This window comes from Phacochoerus africanus, chromosome 11 (genome assembly GCF_016906955.1).
Source record: "Phacochoerus africanus isolate WHEZ1 chromosome 11, ROS_Pafr_v1, whole genome shotgun sequence".
Classification (NCBI taxonomy): Eukaryota; Metazoa; Chordata; class Mammalia; order Artiodactyla; family Suidae; genus Phacochoerus; species Phacochoerus africanus.
Window position 1 is genome coordinate 5,855,377 of NC_062554.1, and position 23,021 is coordinate 5,878,397.

Consider the following 23,021-nt stretch of genomic DNA (forward strand, 5'->3'; position numbering starts at 1 on the left):
CATTGGTCTTGGTTGAGAATACATTAAAAAAAAAAAAAAAAAAAAAGCAGTGGCTTAAAGCCGCATGAATGTACTCTCTCAGCGCTCCAGACGCCAGAGTTGAGAAGTTGTATGGTTGGGCTAAAGTCAAGGTGTTGGCAGGGCAGGGTGGCTCTGCGGGGGACCCTTTTCTGGCTTCTAGCTCTATGCCCTGCCTTCTTTAGTCGATGGCCACTTCCTCTTAAAAGTCGGCAGCACAAAATCGCCACATCTCTAGGGATTTGAAGATGGAAGATTACACATCTTTTCTTGGTCATCAATTTATTGCGTGGACTCTCAGGTTAGGAAAGTGCCAGGACTGGATCTGACCAGGGGCCCCTCCCTCAGCACAGTTCCCATCCTCACGGGAACCCAGACAGTGGGGCCACATGTGGGCAGCCTGAGGGGGAGGTTGGAGCGGGACAGGCCTGTGGTGGCAGCCTGACCCCCACGCAGCCACTCAGGTCTCTGCAGGGCCAGTCCCACCTTGGCGACGCCCTTCCCCAGCCCTCGTCCCTGTTGGCCCCTGAGCCTCCCAAGGACAGATGCAGACACATCCCCACAGGAGGGTCTTTGAACTCAGTTCCAATCGGGCCTCCTAGAGGACCCCAGCAGGCTCCTCCCTCCCCCCACTCTGCCCTCTCCTCTCTGGGTGGCACCTCTCCCCGCTGGCGCTGCCCTGTCCCTCTCCCTCCAGGCCCAGCCCATCCTCACTGCTCTCCTCTTCCTGGCCCAGGCTCAGGCCGCCAAGGGCTCCTGTCCCACTTGTGTGGTGAGGTCCACCGCCCACAGAGCAGCCAGGATGGCCCTGCCGGCCCCTCTGGGTCAATCTGTTGTTTTAATCCTGGCCAGAAATGGGGCCAGGTGGGTGAAGGCAGGGGAGGCCTCTTACCATGAGGGGGTCCATGCTGCACCCACCTTCCTGGCAGGCTGGCAGGCTGGCGCACTGGCTGGCTGTCTGCAGACTGTGCCCGGCTGTCTCTTTCCTGCCCCTTTGAAACCCCGCCCAGGGCCCTCCCTTTGCCAGGACCAGCTGCTCCCCCTCTGTCCTGTTCCCCGGAGACCAGGGGACCTGGTGGTAGTGCCGCCAATGAAATCTCCTGGGAAACGGGAGGACACAGTTGCTCAGAGAAGGTGGGAACAGTTTGAACAACACAGGTGGAAGGGACCTCAGAGAGCCTCTGGTCCAGCTGTCTCTGTCCTGACGGGGACTGGGATCTGCCTACGGGACCACGGCCAGGCCGAGGTCCACTCCTCAGGCATTAGCCCAGCCGAGCCCCGTAAAAGCCGGCGCGCGGGGGGTAGGTTTCTCTTCTCCGTGACCGAGGGTTAATTCTGGGCCCACAATAAATAACCTGCTTAGAGTCACACAGCAACGCGGTTACCTGATGATTCCGGAAGGAACCCTCAGAGGATGCTGAGAGTTCACAGGATGCTGGAGGTCCGTCTGTCTCATGCACAAAAGCACTCTTGCCTTTGCAGGACACAGCAGGATCGTATCTGTCAAGTGGTGCTTTTCTTTTCCCCGGGCCTCAGTTTTCCTCTCAAAGAAATGGGCACAAGAATGCACACCACTCACTGGGGGGCAGATGTTCTGCAGGGCCCCAAAGCCCTAGAGAGATCACCACTTCCACCCTAGAAGTTGCAAAGGAGAAACAGATGGAGCCGTCCTTGGGAGAGCAGGGCGCCATGGTGATAGAAACCTTGACAACCAGGAGTAGGGAGCAGGCTGGGCCCGGAGGTGCCTCAGGCCGAGTCCAGAGGGAATGTGCGGAGGGAGGACGGAGGGCGGCCTGGCCCTCTCGGCCCTGCTCGGCTGTCAAGAGACCCGCGCCCCAGTTTGTCACAGAAGGCAGCAGGGGCCACCACCTCATGCCTGAGGGGCCTCCCCACACACGCTGGCATGCTCTTCTATCTCTCCCGCTGGGAATGGCAACTGGCAGATAGGGCACTGGATCCAGGGCCGGGGTGGGGAGCTCTCTGGGGACACCCAGAGTTCCGCTGGTGAGGCAGACGGTGACGACGAGGGAGAGGCGGTCTCCCCACAAGTGGCGGCGTGCTGGGGGAGCACCTCCAGGCTGAAGGAGCCTGTGGGGGGCAGAGAGAAGGAGGTGAGCACAGCTGGGCCTGTCCCCAGGCCAGAGGCCACCCCCAGCAGCCTGGCGGCAACCCCGGCTGTCAAAATGCAGTTGTTTCGGCAGGAAATTTACTGGGGTTGAATATTTCACTGCTATTCTTTTTCTTTTTAGGGCCGCACCTGCAGCATATGGAAGTTCCCGGGCCAGGGGTCGAACTGGAGCTGCAGCTGCCGGCCTACACCACAGCCACAGCCACACCGGATCTATGCCCCTGCTGAGCAAGGCCAAGGATCGAACCCACATCCTCACAGAGACAACGTCAGGTTCTTAATCCACTGAGCCACAACAGCAACTCCGGGTTGAGTATTTTACACCTGAGAGACACTATCCAGCCGTGAATCCACCAAACATTTACGGAGTGTTTCCTAAGGGCCTGACGCTGTGCTCAGAGCCCGGGGACCCACGCCCAGGCCTGTCCTCATGGGGTGTGGCGTCCGGGGAGAAAGACAAGCTATGACCACAAATAACGGTGACACAAAGCAGAATGTGAGGCAGGCTGAGCCCAAGGGACTGAGAGAATGCCCCGGGGGCTCAGCTGGGAGAGACGACCTGAGCTCAGAGAAGCCCTGGCAAGTAAGTTCCACGTGAACAGAGGCTGAGAGAGGAGGCAGAACGCTAGGCCCTCTCTGTTAGTGTTTCGTTTTGCTTTGTTTCATGCTTCTCCCGAGGACAGGGCCCAGGTCCCTTCCTCGGCTTGGCCAACACAATGTGAGCCGATGCTCAGCCTGGCCTCGTACATACCTGCGGGTGCCAGAGGCCAGGTGCCCCCGGGCAGCAGTCCCAGGTCCCCTGGCCCTCCCTCTGGGGATGCCTCGTGCTCCCCTAACAACTCCTGTGCCCGAGCCACCTGCCTGTGCAAATGGGGCACTGTCCCCTCTCCTGGGCACCGCTGCTTCGGGCCCGGGGTGGACGGCGTTCTCTCCGGCCTGCCTTTGCTGGCTCCTTCCGCTGTGCCTGAGGGTTCGAGCTGGACACAGGCCTGTGAGCAAGAATCAAGACCATCTGTTCGCGAGAGGCCCTCAAGGCTGAAGGGGCTCCAGGCAGGGGCAAAAGGATGTCAACTGCTTGATGTGGAGCTAGAGCCCTGGGCTGCGGCCCGGGTTTGCTCTCGTGCTGGCAGACTTGAGGGCATCTTCGAACATCGGAGAACAGAGCTTCTGTCACTGGCTTCACTTTTAAAAAATGAGAGTTGATTTTCAGTGTTGTGCCAATTTCTGCTACACAGCAAACCCCTTTCATGTTTTTTTACATTTTTCTATTGCTTATGGCCGCACCCACACCATACGGAAGTTCCTAGGCCAGGGATCAAATCCGAGCCACAGCTGCGACCTGCACCACAGCTGCAGCAATGCCAGATCCGTAACTTACTGTGCTGGGCCAGGGATTGAACCCATGACGTCAGAGAGACGACACTGGATCCTTAACCCGCTGCACCACAATGAGAACTCTTTAATTATGTTTTAAATGGAGATGTAATGCTTATCCTGTAAAAGCCATCTTTTTTAATGTTTTGATTTTTTATTTATGTTTTTAATGGCTGCACCTGTGCCAGATGAAAACTCCCGGGCCAGGGACTGATTCTGAGCTGCCGCTGTGACCTGTGCTGCAGCTGCGGCAATGCTGGATCTTTTAACCCAGTAAGTGAGGCCAGGGATTGATCCTGAACCTCTGCAGTGACCTGAGCCACTCCAGTCGAATTCCTAACCTGCTGCACCACAGCGGGAACTACAAAGCTCATCCTTTTAACATAGATAATTCAGTGGTTTTAGGATATTTGCAAGGCTGTGTAATCCAATTCTGAAACGTTTTTATTATCCCCCAAAGCCCCAGCACCCACTGGTCCCTCACTCCTGTCTTCCCACATATTCTGGCAGCCACTCTCTACTTCCTGTCTCTGTAGATTTGTCTATTCTGGAAGCACATAATATGTGGTCTTTCGTGACTGACTTCTTCCACTTAGCATATCTTTAAGGTTCACCCATATTATACCATCAGTATTTCCCTCCATTTTCATGGCTGAATAATATTCCACCACAGATAAACACCGCATTTATCAGCTGATGGACATTTGGGTTGTTTCTACTTTTTTTGGCTGTTACAAATCGTGTTGCTATGAGCATTTGTCACTACATTTTTGTGTGACGATCTGTTAGCAGTTCTTTGGGGTATATTCCTAGGAGTGGAATTGCTGGGTTATATGGAAACTCTACGTTTAGCTTTTTGAGGAAGAGCCAAACTGTTCCCTGTGATGGCTGAGCCATTTTACATGCTCAGCAGCAGTGTACGTGAGTTCCAATTTTTCGAATCTCTGACACTCGTTACTGTCTTCGATTACAGCCGTTCAGTGGATGTGAGCGCTGCGCTTTTGACTTGCATTTCTCTGATGGGTAATGATGCGGAGCATCTTTTCAAGCGCTTATTGGCCATTTGTATATCTTCTTTGGAAAAAGTCTACTTAGCTCTTGTCCATGAAAAAAAAAACTAAGTTGGAGTTCCTGTCATGGCGCAGTGGGAATGAATCCAATGAGGAACCATGAGGTTGCAGGTTCAGTCCCTGGCCTTGATCAGTGGGTTAAGGATCCACTGTTGCCATGAGCTGTGGTGTACATTGCAGACATGGCTTGGATCCTGCATTGCTGTGGCTGTGGCCGGCAGCTGTAGCTCCGATTAGACCCCTAGCCTAGGAACCTCCATATGCTGCAGATGCGGCTCTAAAAAGCAAAAAAACAAAAACAAAAACAAAAAAAACTAAGTTATCTCGGAAATCCCCATTATGGCTCAGGGGGTTAAGAACCCAACTAGTATCCATGAGGACACAGGTTTGATCCCTGGCCTTGCTCAGTGGGTTAAGGATCTGGTGTTGCCCTGAGCTGTGGTGTAGGCTGCAGACGCAGCTCCGATCTGGAGTGGCTGTGGTGTAGGCCAGCAGCTGTAGCACAGATATGACCCCCAGCCTAGAAACGTACATATGCTGTGGGTGTGGCCCTAAAAAGACAAAACCCTAGCAAAACCCCAAAACAAAGTCTTTTATGTTCTGGCTATGTATGCAGCACGTGGAAATTTGTGGACTAGGGATCAAACCCGAGCCACAGCAGCAACCAGAGCCACAGCAGGGACAACGATGGATCCCAACCCACTGAGCCACCAGGGAACTCCAGTCTTTTAATTGTTGAGTTGTATTGAGTTGTGAGCTCTACATACAAGCCCCTTATTGAGTATATGATATGCAAATATTTTCTCCCATATTCTGTGGGTTGTCTTTGGATTTTCTTGATGGTGTCCTTTGAAGCAGAAGACAATTTAAAATTGAGCAAAGTCCCTGAGGTACAGTGAACTCGTCTTCAGATTCTGGTTCGCTGCAGGGTTGCCCTGTTGCTTAGCTCCAAGCCCGGCACCACGTGAGCAAGGACCTCTTTGCTCTGCTACCTTCCCGGCCCAGGCCAGGAGACCAAGACCCAGACACCAGGGGCTCTCTGGCTTGAAACACGAGTGGGGCAAGGACAGGTGCAGAAGGACGGTGGGGGGGAGGGGACCTGGGTCTTCCAGGCTGACCCACTTACCTGCGGGCCTGCACTTTGCGCCTCTTCGTCCTGCCCGCGTCATTCCCTGAGTTTTGCTCCTCCGGTCTGGACTCTGTGTTAGAGATGCTCATTAAATCCCGCTCATGACAAAAGCGGCTTCACACGTGATGCTCCTTCTTTTAGGACTACTCTTTCTGTCCTCCTCCCCGGGGTGAATTCTCTCTCCTGCTGTAAGTCTCGGAGGACGTGCTAAGTCCTCCGAGGCAGGATTCTTTCCTCTATACCTGGTCCCCCTATTATGCTTTGCCTTTGAAGCACTTGTCGCAGGTTTAAGTTTTAGATTCCCTGTGTGACATGGACACCTATGTCCCCCTCAGGGTGGGGGCATTGCTATTTTACTTACTGTGCTGTTTCTGACACCTCGCCTAGAGCCTCACACAGAGATGTGCAGTTAATATTTGCCAAATGAACAGTAACAAATCCAGCAACAACCATCTACCAGCCATTCAGAACTTAGGAAGCACTACGTACAGCGGGATTTGCTGAGTGTATTTCAAAGAGCTTTCACAACGCCAGCACCCAGCCTGTGTGGTACCCCCCAAAAAGGTTAGTTCCTGCCTCATTCTCCATCTTTTATTTATTTATTTGTCTTTTTAGGGCTGCACCAGCGGTATATGGAGGTTCCTAGGCTAGGGGTCGAATTGGAGCTGGAGCCGCTGGCCTACACCACAGCCACAGCAACGCCAGATCCTTAACCCACTGACAGAGGCCAGGGATCGAACCTGCGTCCTCATGGAGGCTAGTCAGATTCGTGTCTGCTGAACCACGATGGGAACTCCCTCTCCATCTTTTAAAACGATAACATACACCTTTCCTTATGCGGAAAGTAGCTTCTGAAATGCCTCCCATCGGTTTCTAGCTCCTGCTATTCATGCCTCCCCTTGAGTGTGGGCAGGACTTAGTCATTTGTTTCTTATGAACAGAACACGGCAAAAGTGGTGGGATGGCACTTCTGTGATTAGGTTCCTGAATCCTACCAACAAGCATGGGAGTGAGCGAGGGAGCGGACCCTTCCCTGCTGAGCCTTGCGATGACAGCAGCCTGCGACAGATCCAGAGCCAGAGGACCCGGTTAAGTCACACCTGGATTGCTAATCATGAGAAACGGTGCGACAATACTGTTTTAAGCCACTCAATTTGGGGGCAATTTGTTATAGAATAATAACCTGTTTCTGAAATGAACTAATACATGCCTGATTTTACTAAATTGTTCAGTTCTTCGGAGTTCCTGCTGTGGCTCAGTGGAAATGAATCTGACTAGCATCGTGAGGATGCAGGTTCGATCCCTGGCCTTGATCAGTGGGTGAAGGATCTGGCGTTGCTGTGGCTGTGGCGTGGGCTGGCAGCTGTAGCTCTGATTCGACCCCTAGCCTGGGAACCTCCACTTGCCACGGGGGTGGCTCTAAAAAGACAAAAAGACAAAACAAACAAAACAAATGAAATGGTTCCTCCTTTTTTCCTCTGTGGTGAGACCACACTATGCCTCCGTTTCTCTAATAAGCTCCATGCACCGCCATCCTGACTTCACTGTCCTTCTGAGATGATCACAGAACATTAATACGGCCAGAGGGCTAAATACTATCCGGTTTCCTTCCTTAACTTTGAAGATGAGGGACTGGAGGCCCAGAGATAAGGACTCTTGGCTCCTGGGCCAGTGCTCTTTCAATGACTGCACACGAGTTGGTGTTCCTTCTAGTACCAAGACCCCGACAGGCGTCTTTCCTCCCACGTGGTCCCTCTGCGAGCCATCCTTATCCAGCAAGAACGGATTCGAGGAGGAGGGAGGGTGCTGGGGCGCGTAAGCAGCCAAAGGAAGGGTATGGGGCCTCACCTGCACTGCCTCGATGCCTGGGACCTGGTTCTTCTTGGCGGGTGTGTGGGTCTGCCACACGGGCTGGAGGTGCCTTGCGGGCAGCAGAAAGCACCATGCAGGCGGAACGGCCCAGCGTCCCCGGCTGCAGCTGCTGTAGGATGCTCCTGAGCTCCGAAATCTCCCTGGTGCTCCTGCAGGGCAACAGAGAGGTCTCTGCTTCATTCAGAACAGACTCCATTCTGCGCACCCGGGGCGGCAGCACCTGACTAACCAGGGACGGTGGCTTGGTCCGCAGACGGGCTTAAGGCCTAGCGTCTGTGATTAGCCGAGAACCCAGGCAGGGCGTGCGTGCCGGTGCCTCGCAGCCTTTCTCTTCCAGGGGAAGGAACCGAGCAGTGGCCGGGAGGCCTCCACGCTGGCAGCTACGTACGTTTGAGGATCTGGGAAGAACGTCCTCCGGATGGAAGGATTAGCCAGCCAGGGGCTGGGACCAGGCTCCTGCGCATCGGAAGAGCCCTGCGAGAGAAGATGGAGAACTGGAAACCCAGCCCTGAATTCACCACCAGGCGACACTGCCATCTAGTGCCATGGGTACGCCCGAAACCGAGGACTCCGGCTTCGGTAACGAGTGAGTGTATCGGCTGGAATGTGTACGTGGCCCCTCGGCTTGTACATGCACACTCGCTTCCAGCTCTAAGATGTGTGATTCGGTGACTTTTGTGTACTCAGTTCCCCAAAGCTAAGGGCTTGGTCATGATCCTAAAAGAGCCCAGGAGAAAAAGGACAGAAGCTATTGGGAAAAACAGGGCTATGGGACCGCTGTCATGTGCAAATTTTGGAAAGTGTGTGTATATACACACACACACACCATTTTTAAAGTTTGTACATATATAAAATTGATTAAAAAAAAAACTGATTCATGTATGTACGAAACTCAACCCACTCATCTCTGTATACCTGAGAAACAAATCATATATATATATATATACATATTTCTGTATATTTGAAAATAGTTCTATTTTGAACTCTCTGGGGACATTTTAGTCCTTTTTCTCTTAATATCATTTTATAAGATTGTTTAAATTCCAGTAGGATTTATTTTGTGAATGATTTTGCTCACTTGTCACTAAAAACCTACCAATTTTGGCCACAACTTCCAGCCATCTAGAAAAAGATGTGTATATATATACCCCTCGTCTTGTTCTCCTTTTTGGCTGTGGCGTGCAGTGGCTTGATGTGGGATCTCAGTTCCCAGACCAGGGACTGAATCAGGCCACAGGGGGGAAAGTGCCAAATCCTAACCCCTAGACCACCAGGGAACTCCCATGGCGTCTCTTTCTAGCATCAGTCACCATATCTAACCATCATAGGCATTTTATAAACCTCTCTGCTTCTAACTCCAGTCATGCCTATGAGCAATAATCATTTCTATATAGATTTTATTTAGGTGGTATGTTAGAGTTTCTTAATTCTTTGTCAAAACTCTGTTTATCTGTGTTGATTCATCTGGGGCTTTTTTCTTTATTTTTCCAAGTTTCCCTCTTTCCCTTGAATTTAAAAAATTTAAAGTTTTTCCTATTGATTTTCAGCACTGCGTCTTCTATCACAAATTCTTTTCGAGGTGTCATTCTGGTAAAGTGTGATTTTGACCTCATTCTGCAAATTGGAGTAGTATTTTTATTCACATTCATTGTTTAAAATTTTTCTTTCTTTCTTTCTTTCTTTTTTTTTTTTTTTTTGCTTTTTAGGGCCTCACCCACAGCACATGGAAATTCCCAGGCTAGGGGTCCAATCAGGGCTACAGCTGCCGGTCTACACCACAGCCACAGCAACTCGGGATATGAGCCGAGTCTATGACCTACAATACAGCTCACGGCACCGCCAGATCCCTAACCCACTGAGCGAGGCCAGGGATCAAACCTGCATCTTCATGGATTCTAGTTGGGTTCAATAACCACTGAGCCACGAAGGAAACTCCCTTAAAATTTTCTAATTGCTGTTACCATCTCATCTTGGACCTAGCATTAATTTTGAAATACTTTAATTTTCCAGGCCTTTTCTTTACCTAGTGTGAATTTCATAAATTCACAATAAAAATTCAGAATGAATAAATTTCCAAGTGAATACTACTAGAAAGGGTACCCAGAGGGGTATATAGAGATGGCATATTCAATCATAACCATAGATGAGGTTAAGCATTAGGAACTGAGCTTCCAAGTACAGGCTAAGTGCAATCAGGGGGCCTGGGTTCACATCCGCTCGAAGACTGTTTGGCGGTGGGGCCTGGGACACCCACTGCATTTCTCTGTGCTTCTGTTTCCTAACTGGGAAAGTGGTGATGGTAAAAGACCTTATCTTGCAGGGTTACAAGCCCTTCTGTTGTGCTTTCGCTATAAGATACCGTTAGAATGACACGTGAGAAAAAAGCCTGTGGCATTTTAGACATCTTAAATTGTAAAACTGAGGGCCATCAATTTGTTTCCATGTGTGAACCCTCCCTGGTAGAAACGTCTAGGACCCCTTTCCCTGTGGTTTCATCGAGGTACCTATAATGTGTTTCACGCCGCTCTGGATGTTCGCTGCCTTTCTGACATTACGGCGGTGGAGCTGCTGGCTCCATTCCTGCTCCATCCCACCACGGTCCTACAGACGCAGTTATTTAGACGTGGCCAGAATGGAAACGTCTAGGCAGCCTTCATTTAGCCTATAACTAAGGAGACCAAATGTCCTAGTTCACCTGGGACATCCTGCTTCGTGTCTGCTGTCCTGGTGGAATTCTTAGTGGCAGCTTTGGCTTTGCTCTCCAAGGACTGCAGTTTGAATCCTAAATGTTACGGTGACTGTATCTGCCTCCTCCCTCTGCAAGGTCGTGTACATAACGGACGCTTAGGCGAGGAAGCCCCCTGTGTTCCAGCCCCGTCCTAGCTGCCAGGAATGCCTTATGGAACCAGACCGCCAGGTCCCTCCTCTCACGAAGCGTCCCCTTTATTGAGCAGCCGGGGCTGCAGAGCTCTTGAGTCCACAGACAAGGCAGGAGCCTGGCGGGGTGCACCCCCCCGCTCTCCCGGGTCCCGGGGCATTTCCGCTCTTCCCACACGGAAGGGCACACCTCAGGCCAGGCTTCCCTGGTCCGTGCTCTGGGTCTGTCCTGAGGCCAGGCGACAAAAACACGGGCTCCTCCTGCCACTCCAACTGCAGTCTTTCTTCCCCGAGCTCGGCCCCTCCTGTTTCCTGGTGACCTCCACAGGCGTGACTCCAGTCCAGGGCACGCCTGGGCATCAACATGACTCTGCCTCTGTCAAGCGTCTGAAGCATCTCCAAAATGTAGGCCACACAGAGGACGCATTGCAGTGTAACGGCAGGTGACACACTTGTGGTCCCTGCTCTGCTCCGACCCACCGTGTGAATTATAACGTGCGCATTTCTCCGTCTGAGATATAAAATGAGGCGGCTGGCACTTGATGCCCTCTAAGTCTTCTGCCCCCCTAGGACTCTGTGACTCCAGCCTTGTGTGACTGCATCGAATAGGCTGAGGAAGAAATAATAACTGGAAAATGGCCTGAGAAAAGGGGAGGGCAACGGAGCCGCTGCCTATGTACACCTGTCCGCAGCCAGAAGCCTGTACGCGTCTCTTAGGAGGATGTGGGTCTTGTCCAGGGAGAGAGGCAGGGGGACAGAGGGGACTGCGGAGCACAGAGCCGAGATGGAGCCGGCCGGGCCAGGCAGCTGGGGCGGAGGACGACAACGACAGAGGGACTGCACGCGAGTCCTGGGCTTTTCAGGAGGGAGACGGCTGATGAAGGCTGTCGTCCCCAAGAACCTAGAAATATGGTATGAGGCTAAGTTTGAATCCTAAAAGAATGTCATCAGGGCTCCAGAACCCTAACCCTAACTCTGTGTACCCTGTGTTGCAGGCTCGCTCACCTGAATCTTCCGTGGTGAGAGGAAAGGACTTCACGCCTGCCTGTAAGAAGGGCAGCAAAGCCCACTTAAAGTGTGCGTGTGTGTGTGTGTGTGTGTGTGTGTGTGTGTGTGTGGCATCCTCACACGAAGCTGAGCAGGGTGGGAACATGCAAGTCTTTGCCCCGCCGGGCCACATACCTGGCTCGGCCCCGCGTTCACAGGGCCCGAGGGCCCCACCGCAGGGTCGCCCGAGGAGTCCAGAGAGGAGCACACCCGCAGGAAGGCCAGGCCGAAGGACTGGTGACGCGTGAAGGGCTGGGAGCAGGTCAGGCGAAGTCGATCCCATGACTCGCCTGAGGCCGGAGCCAAGAAGTCGTCTCAAGGAAAAAAGACAAAGAAAATGAGGGGGGAAGGAAACGCAGGAATTGGAGGGAGGAGGGAGGCCGCTCCGGGGAGGGAGAGCAGGGCCGGGGCCACGTAGGGGAGGCTCCGAGCCAGGGGAGAGGGCGTGGAGGCCCGGGCACTCGGGGACCGCCAGGGCCACGAGGCCAGGCAGAGCCCTCTCAGACCCGGGGCCTTGCCTGCCTGCCCCTGGGCCTCTGTCACGGTGCCACACGCTCCCAGGCAGCGTCCTTCCTCGGCAGAGACCTCATCGATGTCTCATTTTAAGAGGGGGCGTCTGGAGCGCTGGGGTCTGGGGTGACAGTTTGCCCGATGGATTAGCTGAGCTGCAGGTAGGCCCCTTCCTGGCCCGGGAGCCCCGGCCGCCCTCACGGCATCACCCGTGCTACGCGGTCACTCACACGACACGAGAGGCCCTTGTCACCTGCACCTCCCAGCAGTCTCTAGTGGCACCTTGCCTCCCAAGCGCGGCCCGTATCCCTCCCCTTCACGGCATCACCAACACCTCCAGTTCCACCCGGACCAACCCTTCCAGGACTCGGGACACGCTGTGCGCTGCGTAACCATAACCAGCACAGGGGCTGCCGTGACGGCAGTGACATCTTAGACGCACACTGGACACACACAGAACCACCCTAGGCACACGCGGGCTTCTAGACCAGCTTCGCCGATTCGCGTGCTGGGTAAATGTGCTCAGAGCTCCTCTCGTCAGTATGCCCAGCCACCAGGCGTGCCCAGCCTGGGAAACGGGCACGCAGCTGCTCACTCCTTAACCGACTCAGCCCTGCGCAGGCCCCCCCGACTCTCCCCCTCCCGCCCCGCAGTCCCGCGTCCCTCCTTCTCAGAGCCACCCTCTTCTGCAGTCCCCTTCCCCCTTCTGCGCTGGCCTCCTCACCATCTTTAAACATGCGGACCCCCGAGCGGTTTTTCCCCTGCTTTGAGTCAGCCAGGGACATCAGCATGGTTGCAGGGAGCAGGGTGACAAAAGGCCTGTCCAGGGACCAGGACGAACGACCCACATCAATCTGCAGGAAAGCACAGCCACAGTTACCTGGGGACAAAAGGGTGAGAGAAGGTTGAGGGCGAGGGGATGACAGGGGCTCCCCTGACTGCTCACAGGGGGTCCGTGGGAAGCAGACACCCCTCCTTTCCAGAGCCCGATGGAAACCCAGAAAGTTCGAGCAGCACAGTGAGCCAGTACCTGAAGCGGGAAGAGACCACAGCCACTAGATAAGCTTCACCATGTGCCCCTGGCCAGAAACTGTCCCCGGACCCAAGGACTCCCTATCCTCTGGCTCTGGGGCAGTGCAAAACTCTGTCACTCTTAAATCCTAGCCAGGGAGCCTGACATCTCCCTGCCTGGCAGAGGGGAGACCAGTCGGGGTCAGTTCTCTGTTCCAGAGAGTTCTAAGGCCAATTTTCTCAACCTAGAAACTCCTCTGGACCTTCCTGGATGAGGCTGCACCGTTTACCCCTCAGCAGCCTCCGGACACTGACATTTAGAGGCACAAGCAGGTTCTGTGTGTTGGCATTTATAATTATGCTAATGTCCTAGTGGTTCCCCGAGACCACTCAGAGCAAAGCAGGGGGCTGGGCTGCGTATTTCAAGGAGTGGCATCCATAGGGTCGCCCAAACCACGCACGTGTCCCCAGGGCGAGGGCTGCACCTCCCCTCACACCAGGCTGCTCAGCACCTGGAGGGGACCCTTTCTCCGCTTCCCCGGCCCCGTGAGAGGTTCACTCACCCACGTCAATGTAGCCGATGGGCACTGCCCTCTCTAGCTGAAGCTCCACTTTCAGTTGTCCACTCTTGTCCCGAGGGCAGCTGAGCCAAGGTCCCCTCTGACTGTCTGGGTTCAGCAAGTTCGCCACCGGATATTTGGGATCCTAAGTCAGAGACAGGAGGAGAATGTCGGGACCCTCGCTGAGCCCGAGGGAACAAAGGATGCCCTATGCTCTAGACCCTCCCGGGATCCTAACATGATAGAAAAGGCACCAGACAGGAGTCCATCTATCATGTGCCAAGGGATGTATGGTCCTTCCATTACCTGACTACCTCGTTTAATCCGCATAACAACTTCAGGTAGTTATTATTTTTGCTCCTTAGTTAACAGACCCACAAACAGAAGCTTAGGTTCAGCAACTTACCCAAGGCCATAAGACCAAATAACCAACCAAAGTGGGAACTCTTGGAGTTCCCGTCATGGCTCACTGGTTAACGAATCTGACTAGGAACCAGAAGGTTGGGGGTTCGATCCCTGGCCTCGCTCAGTGGGTTAAGGATCCGGTGTTGCTGTGAGCTGTGGTGTAGGTCACAGACACGGCTTGGATCTGGCATTGCTGTGGCTGTGGTGTAGGCCGGCGGCTACAGCTCCGATTCGACCCCTAGCCTGGGTGCAGCCCTAAAAGGACGAAAGACAAGAAAAAAGGAATAGGAGCTGACATAGTACTTCCTAAAGACTCTCTAAGGGCCTTTCTGAAATGAGTGGGGATGTTTCTGATCACTGTCACGACAAGGAGGCATTGCTGTCATTAGGGTCTGGAGGCCGTGGATGCTAAGTCTCCCACCATGCAAATGATACGGCCGTAAAAGGCAGACTTCTCCTACCCAGAACTCACCGCTGGAGAAAGCCTAGGGTAACAGGACGGGGCGCGTGAGGAGAAGGGGTAAATGGAAAGAGAAATGACAGTAGAGGAAGGGTGGGCTCAGTCCTGGGCCCAAGGCCTGGGGCCCAGCGCCCAGCTCCCAGCACTGATGGTGATCATGGAAATTTCCTGAACGTGGGCTTTTAGGGAGGAGGCAGAGATGACCTCTGATGGTGTCATCAGGTCAGGGAGGACCTTGAGTGTCCTGGCCTCCTCTCAATGACCGAGGGACTGAACTGCCCTTCTGGGGACCCTGGTGAAGACTTGGGGCCTAGACAGGAGTCCATCTATCATGAGTCCAGCTCCCTCCCATTAAGGGTAGCATCCTGAGGTCGTGTCCCTCTTTGCCTTTAATTCCTGGGAACACTGCTCTCCTACCTCCCGCATCGCTCTGGGAACAACGTGAAGGCAAGAGCTGAGTTTCCCTCCTGCGATGCTGAACTTTCAAAGAAGGGACAATGTCTTTTCTATTCGATTGAGAGTTTTCTCAAGGTGGAGCCAAATCTCCTTCTTTCTTTCTTTTCCACTCCTTTCAGTTACCAAGAAAAAAATCAGGCCTGCAATGAACATACCTGAGATGAAAATGACACCACGTGGCTAATCTTCACAGGAGCCATGGCGGGCTCAGCAGCTGCCAAGGCAAGATGCTTTCTCCTGAGATTTCTTCTGTCACCGCTTTGGCAACGCCTACGTTTTGGTCCTGTCAGCTTTCCGAAGAGAAGGAGTCCTCAGTTACTCCTGAAGAAGAGAACAAAAGAACAAAAAACAAGCCACGGCTGTGTCTCTGGAAATGGGAGTTATTTACGGCAGTCCATCGCTGTTTCAGATAACCATGATGGGGTGGGTGGGGCGGTGATCAGAGAGCAGTTCTGGACCCGCTGGTGACATTCCAACAAAAACGAAGCAACTGGAATGCAACAGAGCAGCAAGCATGAAAAGAAAAAGTAACATGATGGTGGCGGATTATATGTATGCAGGTGAGCTCCCAAGGACACGAACTGTGCCTTAAATCATTCGTCTTTCTATCCCTAGAGCCTAGCACAAAGTAAAGATAAACAACGAATATTCAACTGAAAATGTGATACAGGGAGTTCCCTCCATGGTGCCGTGGGTTAAGAATTTGACTGCAGCAGCTGGAGTTGCTGCCGAGGTGCAGGTGCAATTCCCAAACCAATGCAGTGGGTTAAAGGATCTGGCATTGCTGCAGCTGTGGCTCAGATTCAATCCCTGGCCTGGGAACTTTCATGTGCCACAGGTGTGGCCATAAAAAACAACCAAACCACAAAAACATGATACCAGTCTCTTGGGGTTTTTTTCTTCCCATAAAATGCATCTTCCTAAATTAGCTTTTCGTTAAGTTATTCCTCAAGAAATCTTCAGTGGCTTGCTGCTGTATGCAAACCCCTTGCTACATGGGAGGTACTTAATACATATTAATTCAGCTTGGCCCCTCAAAGCATCTACAACGTACATCTCTCCATTTCCTGCTTCATCTCCTACTATTCCTTGCACTAGAGGATGTGTTTTACCCATTATTGCTTTCTTTTTTTTCTTTTTTAGGGCCACACCTGTGGCATATAGAAGTTCCCTGGCTAGGGGTCGAATTGGACCTATAGCTGGCCGCCTGCACTGCAGCCTCAACAGTCTGAGATCCCTGACCCACTGAGCGAGGCCAGGGATGGAACCCACATCCTCATGGACACCAGTCAGGCTCGTTGCCACTGAGCCACAAGGGGAACTTCCATTGCTTTGTTTCTTCATTTAACCTTAAAAGTTCATAGGGGTATTTGTACTTTGTCTTTTATGAAACTTTTTATGGAAAAATTTAATTATATGCAAAAACATGTATTAGTATAATGAACTCTCATGCATCTATCACTTAGCTTTGATCCCTTGCGCAGAGGTGTTGTCTGAATGTCTTAAGGTGGGATCTTTCCCCAGATATTTACATCCTGCCCTTTTATTCATTTGTTACCCACCTGGTCCCTGGAAAAGAGACCATGAGCCTTGATACATTCCTGGCTATAAAGCTCTTCTTGGCTCCTTCCCACCCAAAAATGTTTCCTTCTCCAAGATATTGTCGATGCCATTGCTCCTGCTTGGAATGCTCTCTCCCTTCCCCTTGTCAATCGAATCCATTTTTAATGCCCACCTCCGCTCTGCCCAACACTCAAGGTGATAGCTCCATCCTCTCTGTTCTGTGTTACAATTATTTGCACGTGTCTTCTGTCCCTTGATCAGTTGTAAACTCTTGGAGGACAGGCTTCATGTTTGATTTTTCTGGATCCTCAGTGTGAGAGGGAGCAGCGTATAACAAATGTCTGCTGAATGAATGACCATAAAACTGCGTTCCCAAGGGCCAGCCGTCGTGGAAGGCTCAGAGTGAGGCAGACTGCTGCGACGGCAGTAGTAAAACCCTCAGTGAAGGCCATCTAAAGGCCATAGGTTACAGGCAAGATGGTGCCAAAGCTTCAGCGAGAGGAGAATGCAGGGCAAGTCCTGAGTGACCGCCTAGGCCTCTAGATTAATTACAGCTGGTTATTCCCATGGTTGGAACTCACTGAACAGCCAACAATTTTTCCTGCTCTCTGCTCGATGCTGGAGATACAAAAATAAATGTGATAGGGTCTCTGTTTTGGAGAAATTCCCAGGATACATTTGTGATTTGATGGAAAAATTCCACCGTCTCTCCTACCTGACATACAGATGTCTGACTCAGCCAGCCCCAAAACTCCACCACAGCCTGGGGTCCCTGAAGCTGTAAATCTTGGATATTTCATGTAGTTAATTTAGGTACCAGGCACTGTACTAGGTAACGTGGCAGTGAATAAGATACGCAATCTTTGTCATGAACGTCTCTAACAAATGCTTGTAGCACTCCCAGGATCAAGTGCTTTCTGACCTCCCAACCCTTGCATACACTCTTGTTCTTGTTTTTGCTTTTTAGGGCTGCGCCTGCAGCATATGGAAGTTCCCAGGCTAGGGGTCAAATTGGAGCTACACTTTCTAGCCTACACCACAGCTCACGGCAACCCAGATCCTTAACCCACTGAGCGGGGCCAGGGATCAAACCTGCGTTCTCATGGATACTAGTCAAGTTCGTTACTGCTGAGCCACAACAGGAGCTCCTAGAATTTTTTTTTTTTAATACTATGAATCAGTAAGGAAAGGGCAAGCAGTCCAATGTAAAACTGGAGAGATGATATAAACATACAATTCACATAAGATGAACGTGGCATGACTGAAAGTCCAAATAAAAAAAGTCCTCAGCTTCATTGATAATAAGGAAATTGTATATACCTGTTCCTCTAAGACTGGACAATATATAAAAGTCTACAACATTAAGGATTAGCAATAATATGGTGAAACGGGCCCTTTTATAAACATTTCCAGCACATCCGAAGTTTGACTAGCTACAGTTCAAGAGTAGCCACAAGCCTCCCGCCTCCTGGTTAATTTATTTAAACAGTGCAGCTCTAGAGGGACTCACACATGCACAAAAAGATACGCATGATGTTTCTAATAGCAAAAAGCACAAAACTCTAATGTCCATTAGTTGAGGAATGGGTAAATGAAATGTGTATCATTCAATGGAATATTATATAATAGTTAAAAGGAATAAATTAGATGTAAATATATGTAAACATGGATAGCCCTCAAAAAATAAGAGTTAAAGAATAAGTTATAGAATGATACGTAGAAATACAGCACTTATGTTCGTTGAAAAAGAAAATGATAAAAATACTGGCGGTAAGTACACACGATTCTGTTTTCAACAGGTGGGGAGAATACACAGCTAATTATAGTAGTTGCTTCTGGGGAGGAAAAAAGGGTAATGAGTCTGACAGTGGAAGACACAGGTAAGTTCAACTTTTATCTCTCATTTTATCATTAAAAAAAATGAGGATACAGATCGTGATGTCGGCTGTCAATTTGGGGTGATGAGTATACGTGTTTCTAACAGTCTCTGTATTAAGTTTCACGTAAGTGTAATTCCCATTTAAAATAGATGAGATGCCTGTACGCGGTGTAAACAGTACTCTCTAACTTCCCGTTGGTCCCAGATGAAGTTGATTGTCCTAATACTCTGTGAGCCCACACGACATCCTGGCCCTATCCGTGGGCGTCCTGGGAGCGTGTGAGCAGGGACCACAGGCTTGCGAGGTATTGGTTTCCAATGCACAAATAACAGGGTGTTGGAAATGAGTTAGGAAGCTGGAGTGCAGCATAGAGAATAGACAGTAGCTGGGGACGCAGACTGTGGGCGTAGGAAAGAGTACGGAGACGTGTGTGAAGGGGATCCCGGGGCGTGAGAGCCTAAGAAGCAGTTGGGGGGCTGTGGAGGTTCCCGCAAGGCTCTTCGGTGCTCAGCTTTCAGAAGCCTAAGCCACGCGGCTACCTCCCAGACTCCTCGGGACCCGCTGTTTTGCCCACTCCCTCCCTTTCGTCCACTCTCCTTCCCATCAACAACCCCCAACGCCCCTCACCCGGGATAATGGACCTCGAAGAGCCGCAGCTGCTTCAGATCGTGGACCACGAACCCATTCTCCCGCCAATTTTGTCCTCTGACCTCCGCCTCCTGACCCCCAGCACCACTCTTCCACCTCTTGCGCCCGGAAATTCGTTCTGGGGCCTCAAGAAGCCGCAGTTTCTGGAAAACGAGTCCCGCCGAGGGGAGGAGGCATATGCTACAACCAGTAAAATACCTCCGTGTGGTTTATGTATATTTCACTACAAATCTCCTGTCTAGAGAGCAAAATTTAAACTTCCGGGTTAGCTTTCAGGCATTCTGGGAAACGTAGTCCTTAGTCTCCACGCTTCAGTCCTGCGGCCCAGAGTGAGGGAGCGTCGCAAAAGTTGACGGTTTAGGGACCCTTTTCTTTGGCTCTCCAAAGGGGAAAATTGGTGAAATATTTTCCCCGAAAATAGTACAAGCGCAATTTCTCATTTTCCAAGAAACGTCGCCCACCGAAGCCAGAAGAGCACGGGCTCCAATCCTTCTTGACCTTTAAATGGGTAGCAGGTAGACGGTCTCTTAGTTCTCGTCAGGTCTCCGCCTCTCTTGGTGCCCCGCCCCCTCTGCCAGAGCCCGCGCCGCCGATTGGCTGAGAGCACTTGAGCGGCGGAAGCAGCTGGCTCGCGCGGGGCCTGGGGGGAGGGGAGAGCTCTGAAGATGGCGGCAGTGGTGGAGGTGGATGTTGGAGCAGGTGCTGCCGGGGAACGGGAGCTGGACGAGGTAAGAAGAGTTGAGAGTCAAGAAGAGGAGAGACTCAACCCGAAAGTTAAGGGAGGGGAGAGGCGGCATCGGGAGTGAGGGGTCCTAGGAGAGATGGGATCCTGAGAGGAAAGGAGCCGACTGGAGAGCGGGTGCGCGGAGAGGGAAATCTGAGGTACCCTCGACTCCTGGACTCAGGGGCTCGGAGGCGGTCATGAGGTGGAAGGCTTGCGGTACAGGGGTAGCGATGGAGAGCGGGGAGAGGAGTCGGAGAGGTGGGGGTGTTAAGAATCGGGATGACTAGCTGGGGGTCCTGGGGCGGAAAAAGGGCTGCCAGGTGGTTTGAGTTGGAGGGGCGTGGACTTCTGCGAGGAAGTGGAGTCTTCTTGGGCGAGAGGTTTGGAGTGGGGGGTGGGGACGCGCCCCGGGAAGAGTGCTGATCCACTACGACTGTAGCTTGGAGTTATTTTTATGTAAGAGCTCTCTGTGTTCTAGAACTTTGTACACAATCTGGGCACAGTAAAGTTTTGGTCAACGAATGGATGAGTAAACGATTATAGCGCGGAATTCATTCATTCACTCACTTAACAAACATTAAGTATCATCTTTGTGCCGAGTCCTGGGCTGAGTGCTACGGACACGAGGGACCCTCCCATTGAAGAGTCCACAGTCCGAAGGTGAGAGACACACACTAGTCGTCATTGCATCAGAGGTATACTGTTGGCACTGAGAAGAGGGGACCAGTTCACTTGGGGCCAGGAACGGCTTCCCAGGGGAGATGAGGCTTAAGGGATGAGTGATTCTCTGGCTCTCTCTTTCTCCTGTAGACTTAGGCCTGCTTCCAGCGTGAGCTCCTGAGGGTCCGTGTCCCCTTTTCCTACATAGCAGACATTTAACAACTGGTGTAGTTAATTACCAGGGGTTCTTGAAGGAAACCCCTGGGAGGAAGGAGACGTTGAGTTTGAAGGGAATGAAGGGACAGCGCTGAGAAGCAGAGAGGGAAGTGGAGAAAGAGGGAAAAGATTGCGAGGCCAAAGGAGCATTCATGGCTAGGGGTGTTTGTGGTCTTGCACAAGACAGCGTACGGACAGAGGGAGGAGGAGGAGGAGGAAGGGGACTGATTGTGGGGCGTGGAGCCAGTGGGAGCTCTGAGGGATCAGAATCTTAGAGGCTCTGGCTGAGTGTTGGGGGCCGGGTTGGGGACACGGGGAAGCAGCCGGGAGAAAGGGAGTAGAAGTGGACTTGAGAAGCAAAGACTGTTGTTTGCTGGTGGGATGATGCGGAGATTTGGGTTTGCTTGTTGGGGATCGGGAAGGAGGAGACTGAGAAACTGACAAGCGGTGAGAGCAGGGGGAGATTTTTAAAGACGCGCTTTAGACCAGTATCTTTGAGTCACTAAAGACCTCACAGGGTCGGTGAGGTGGGCTCGTTGTGGAAATGACCTCCGAGGCCCCTCTCAGCTGTGAGTTTCTGTGATGGTTGGCTGCAGGTCAGTGAGATGTATTCAAAAGTGCCTTGGAAAAGGTAAGTACTGTATTGAAGTTCCTGTATCTGGTTTGTTAGTCACGGGCACTCCCTTTGAGGGGGCTTGATTTCAGTTACATATCTCAGGGTTCATGGCGATAAAGAGCCAACGTTTTGGCAAAGGAGAAAAGAACTTCAGTTCCAACGCTGCACGTTCTTGGTTTTCGAGTCTTGGCTCTTCGTCCCTTATTGAAGAGCTTCTAGTAGCATAATCATACTTCCAGAGTGTCATGCCTGGAGGTCAGGTTTCTATGTAACCACTAGCATTAATCCCAGAAACCTCTGTTCCTTGTTTCATTTACCGAGAAATACCATGTGTCATCTGGAAATTCTGTACGGACAGATTCTGACCTTTTTCCTTGTGTGTTTAAGAAAGCCACTGAGAAAAAAAAAAAAAAAGAAAGCAAGCCACTGAGAAGCAGGGACAGTCATCTCTTCAAGCTCACCCTCCAAACAAAACTGGCAGACCCTAGTTTGTGAGTTTCTGCAAATGTCCCCTGTGCTGTTTCTTAGCAGCCTGAACTCGCGAAAGAGAAGGTGGAATCCATCCTTTAATTTGTAATTATTGGGCTCTGCTGTGTATTATGCACTGGGAATTCACAGATGAGGAAGATAGGGTCTTAACCAGTTTATGGTTTAGAGAAGAGACATGCATATGGCCACTGCAGTACTGGATAACTGCTGTCATGGCAGCAGATTCAGTGGGGCCCAGGAGACCAGCACTCCAGTCTGCTGGGGGAGTCCGTGAAGTCTTTATGATGGAGATAGGTTTGAGCTGAAAAACTTAAACATGTTGGGTTTGAAAGAAACACGTATCATTGGAGCCGCTTTCCTGTAGCTCTTTCTGCTTGGTAGAGAGACTGCTGTGGGGCTCAGATCGTAAGAGGGTAGGGATCGCCTGGCTGAGATGCAGTCACTGCTCTTTGCCGCTTTGGGACGATGGTGTGCTCTGGTTTGTCTGTCGGGACATTGGACCTGAGTTTTCCAGTGTCAGATGCTGTTAGCATGATAAGTAGTCTGCAGTGGGAGCCATCAGTTCATGGTCCTTGGCTGCTCTTTTATTACCACTCTCTCTAGTGGTTAAGGTAGTTTGGGCTTTGTTTATTGCTTCTGTTTTTGAGAGGTGAATAGAAAAGAGAGGTAGGAAAAGAGCTATCAGTAGAAAAGGTTACTGCTTATTGAGCCCTTACCATAAACCAGCCTTTGTTTAAATCCCTTTACACACATTATCTCACTTATTCCTAACAGCAGCCCTGTGAATTAGTTGATGTCGACCGCGTTTTATCAGCGAGGCGTCTGAGGCAGAGGTTAATTAAGTAGCAGTCCTAGAATTCCACAGTTGGTGAGAGGAAGTGCAGATTCCAACCCAGGTCTGCCTCTTCTATTCTGAACTAAGTTTCGTTTGTTTATTTGTGGCTTTTTAGGGCCACACCTGTGGCATGTGGACGTTCCCAGGCTAGGGGTCAAATCAGAGCTGTAGTTGCCGGCCTACACCACAGCCGCGTCAGTGACCTACGCCAGAGCTCATGGCAACGCTGGATCCTTTAACCCACGGAGCAAGGCCAGGTATCAACCCCACATCCTCATGGATACTAGACAGGTTCATTACCCCTGAGCCACAATGGGAACTCCTGAACCGGGTCTTAGACTGCCATGCTGTACTGAGCACCTTGGCTCCATTTCTCCAGCAGACTCCTTTTACTCATCTTACAACTACCCTTTGTTAATATACAAAAGTCCTACCTCCAAAACATGACGTAGCATTTAATTCCTGAGAGGTTC

At 51.5% G+C, this 23,021-nt stretch overlaps 2 protein-coding genes across 4 annotated transcripts in view; one reads left to right on the top strand and one right to left on the bottom strand.

Moving 5' to 3' along the window:
* The window catches only part of XNDC1N (XRCC1 N-terminal domain containing 1, N-terminal like), a 38,808-nt gene extending 19,542 nt beyond the window's left edge, over window positions 1–19,266 (bottom strand). Inside the window, exons 1-11 of the mRNA XM_047752049.1 lie at window positions 18,988–19,266; window positions 15,073–15,238; window positions 13,600–13,741; window positions 12,750–12,905; window positions 11,651–11,829; window positions 7,980–8,065; window positions 7,568–7,740; window positions 5,717–5,789; window positions 3,008–3,135; window positions 2,007–2,106; window positions 950–968 (exon numbers count right to left, since the gene is read on the bottom strand). Coding sequence (XP_047608005.1) covers window positions 950–968; window positions 2,007–2,106; window positions 3,008–3,135; window positions 5,717–5,789; window positions 7,568–7,740; window positions 7,980–8,065; window positions 11,651–11,829; window positions 12,750–12,905; window positions 13,600–13,741; window positions 15,073–15,117 — 1,101 coding nt within the window. The 5' untranslated portion in view covers window positions 15,118–15,238; window positions 18,988–19,266. The remainder of the gene's footprint in view (window positions 1–949; window positions 969–2,006; window positions 2,107–3,007; window positions 3,136–5,716; window positions 5,790–7,567; window positions 7,741–7,979; window positions 8,066–11,650; window positions 11,830–12,749; window positions 12,906–13,599; window positions 13,742–15,072; window positions 15,239–18,987) is intronic.
* Window positions 19,267–19,637: 371 nt separating this feature from the next.
* The window catches only part of RNF121 (ring finger protein 121), a 98,432-nt gene continuing 95,048 nt past the window's right edge, over window positions 19,638–23,021 (top strand). For 2 of the 3 annotated variants that reach the window (XM_047753248.1, XM_047753247.1), the window contains exon 1: window positions 19,657–19,736. In XM_047753248.1, coding sequence (XP_047609204.1) covers window positions 19,696–19,736 — 41 coding nt within the window. In that variant the 5' untranslated portion in view covers window positions 19,657–19,695. Of the gene's footprint in view, window positions 19,737–23,021 lie in introns of all 3 variants that reach the window. The other variant, XM_047753246.1, reaches the window with a different exon arrangement.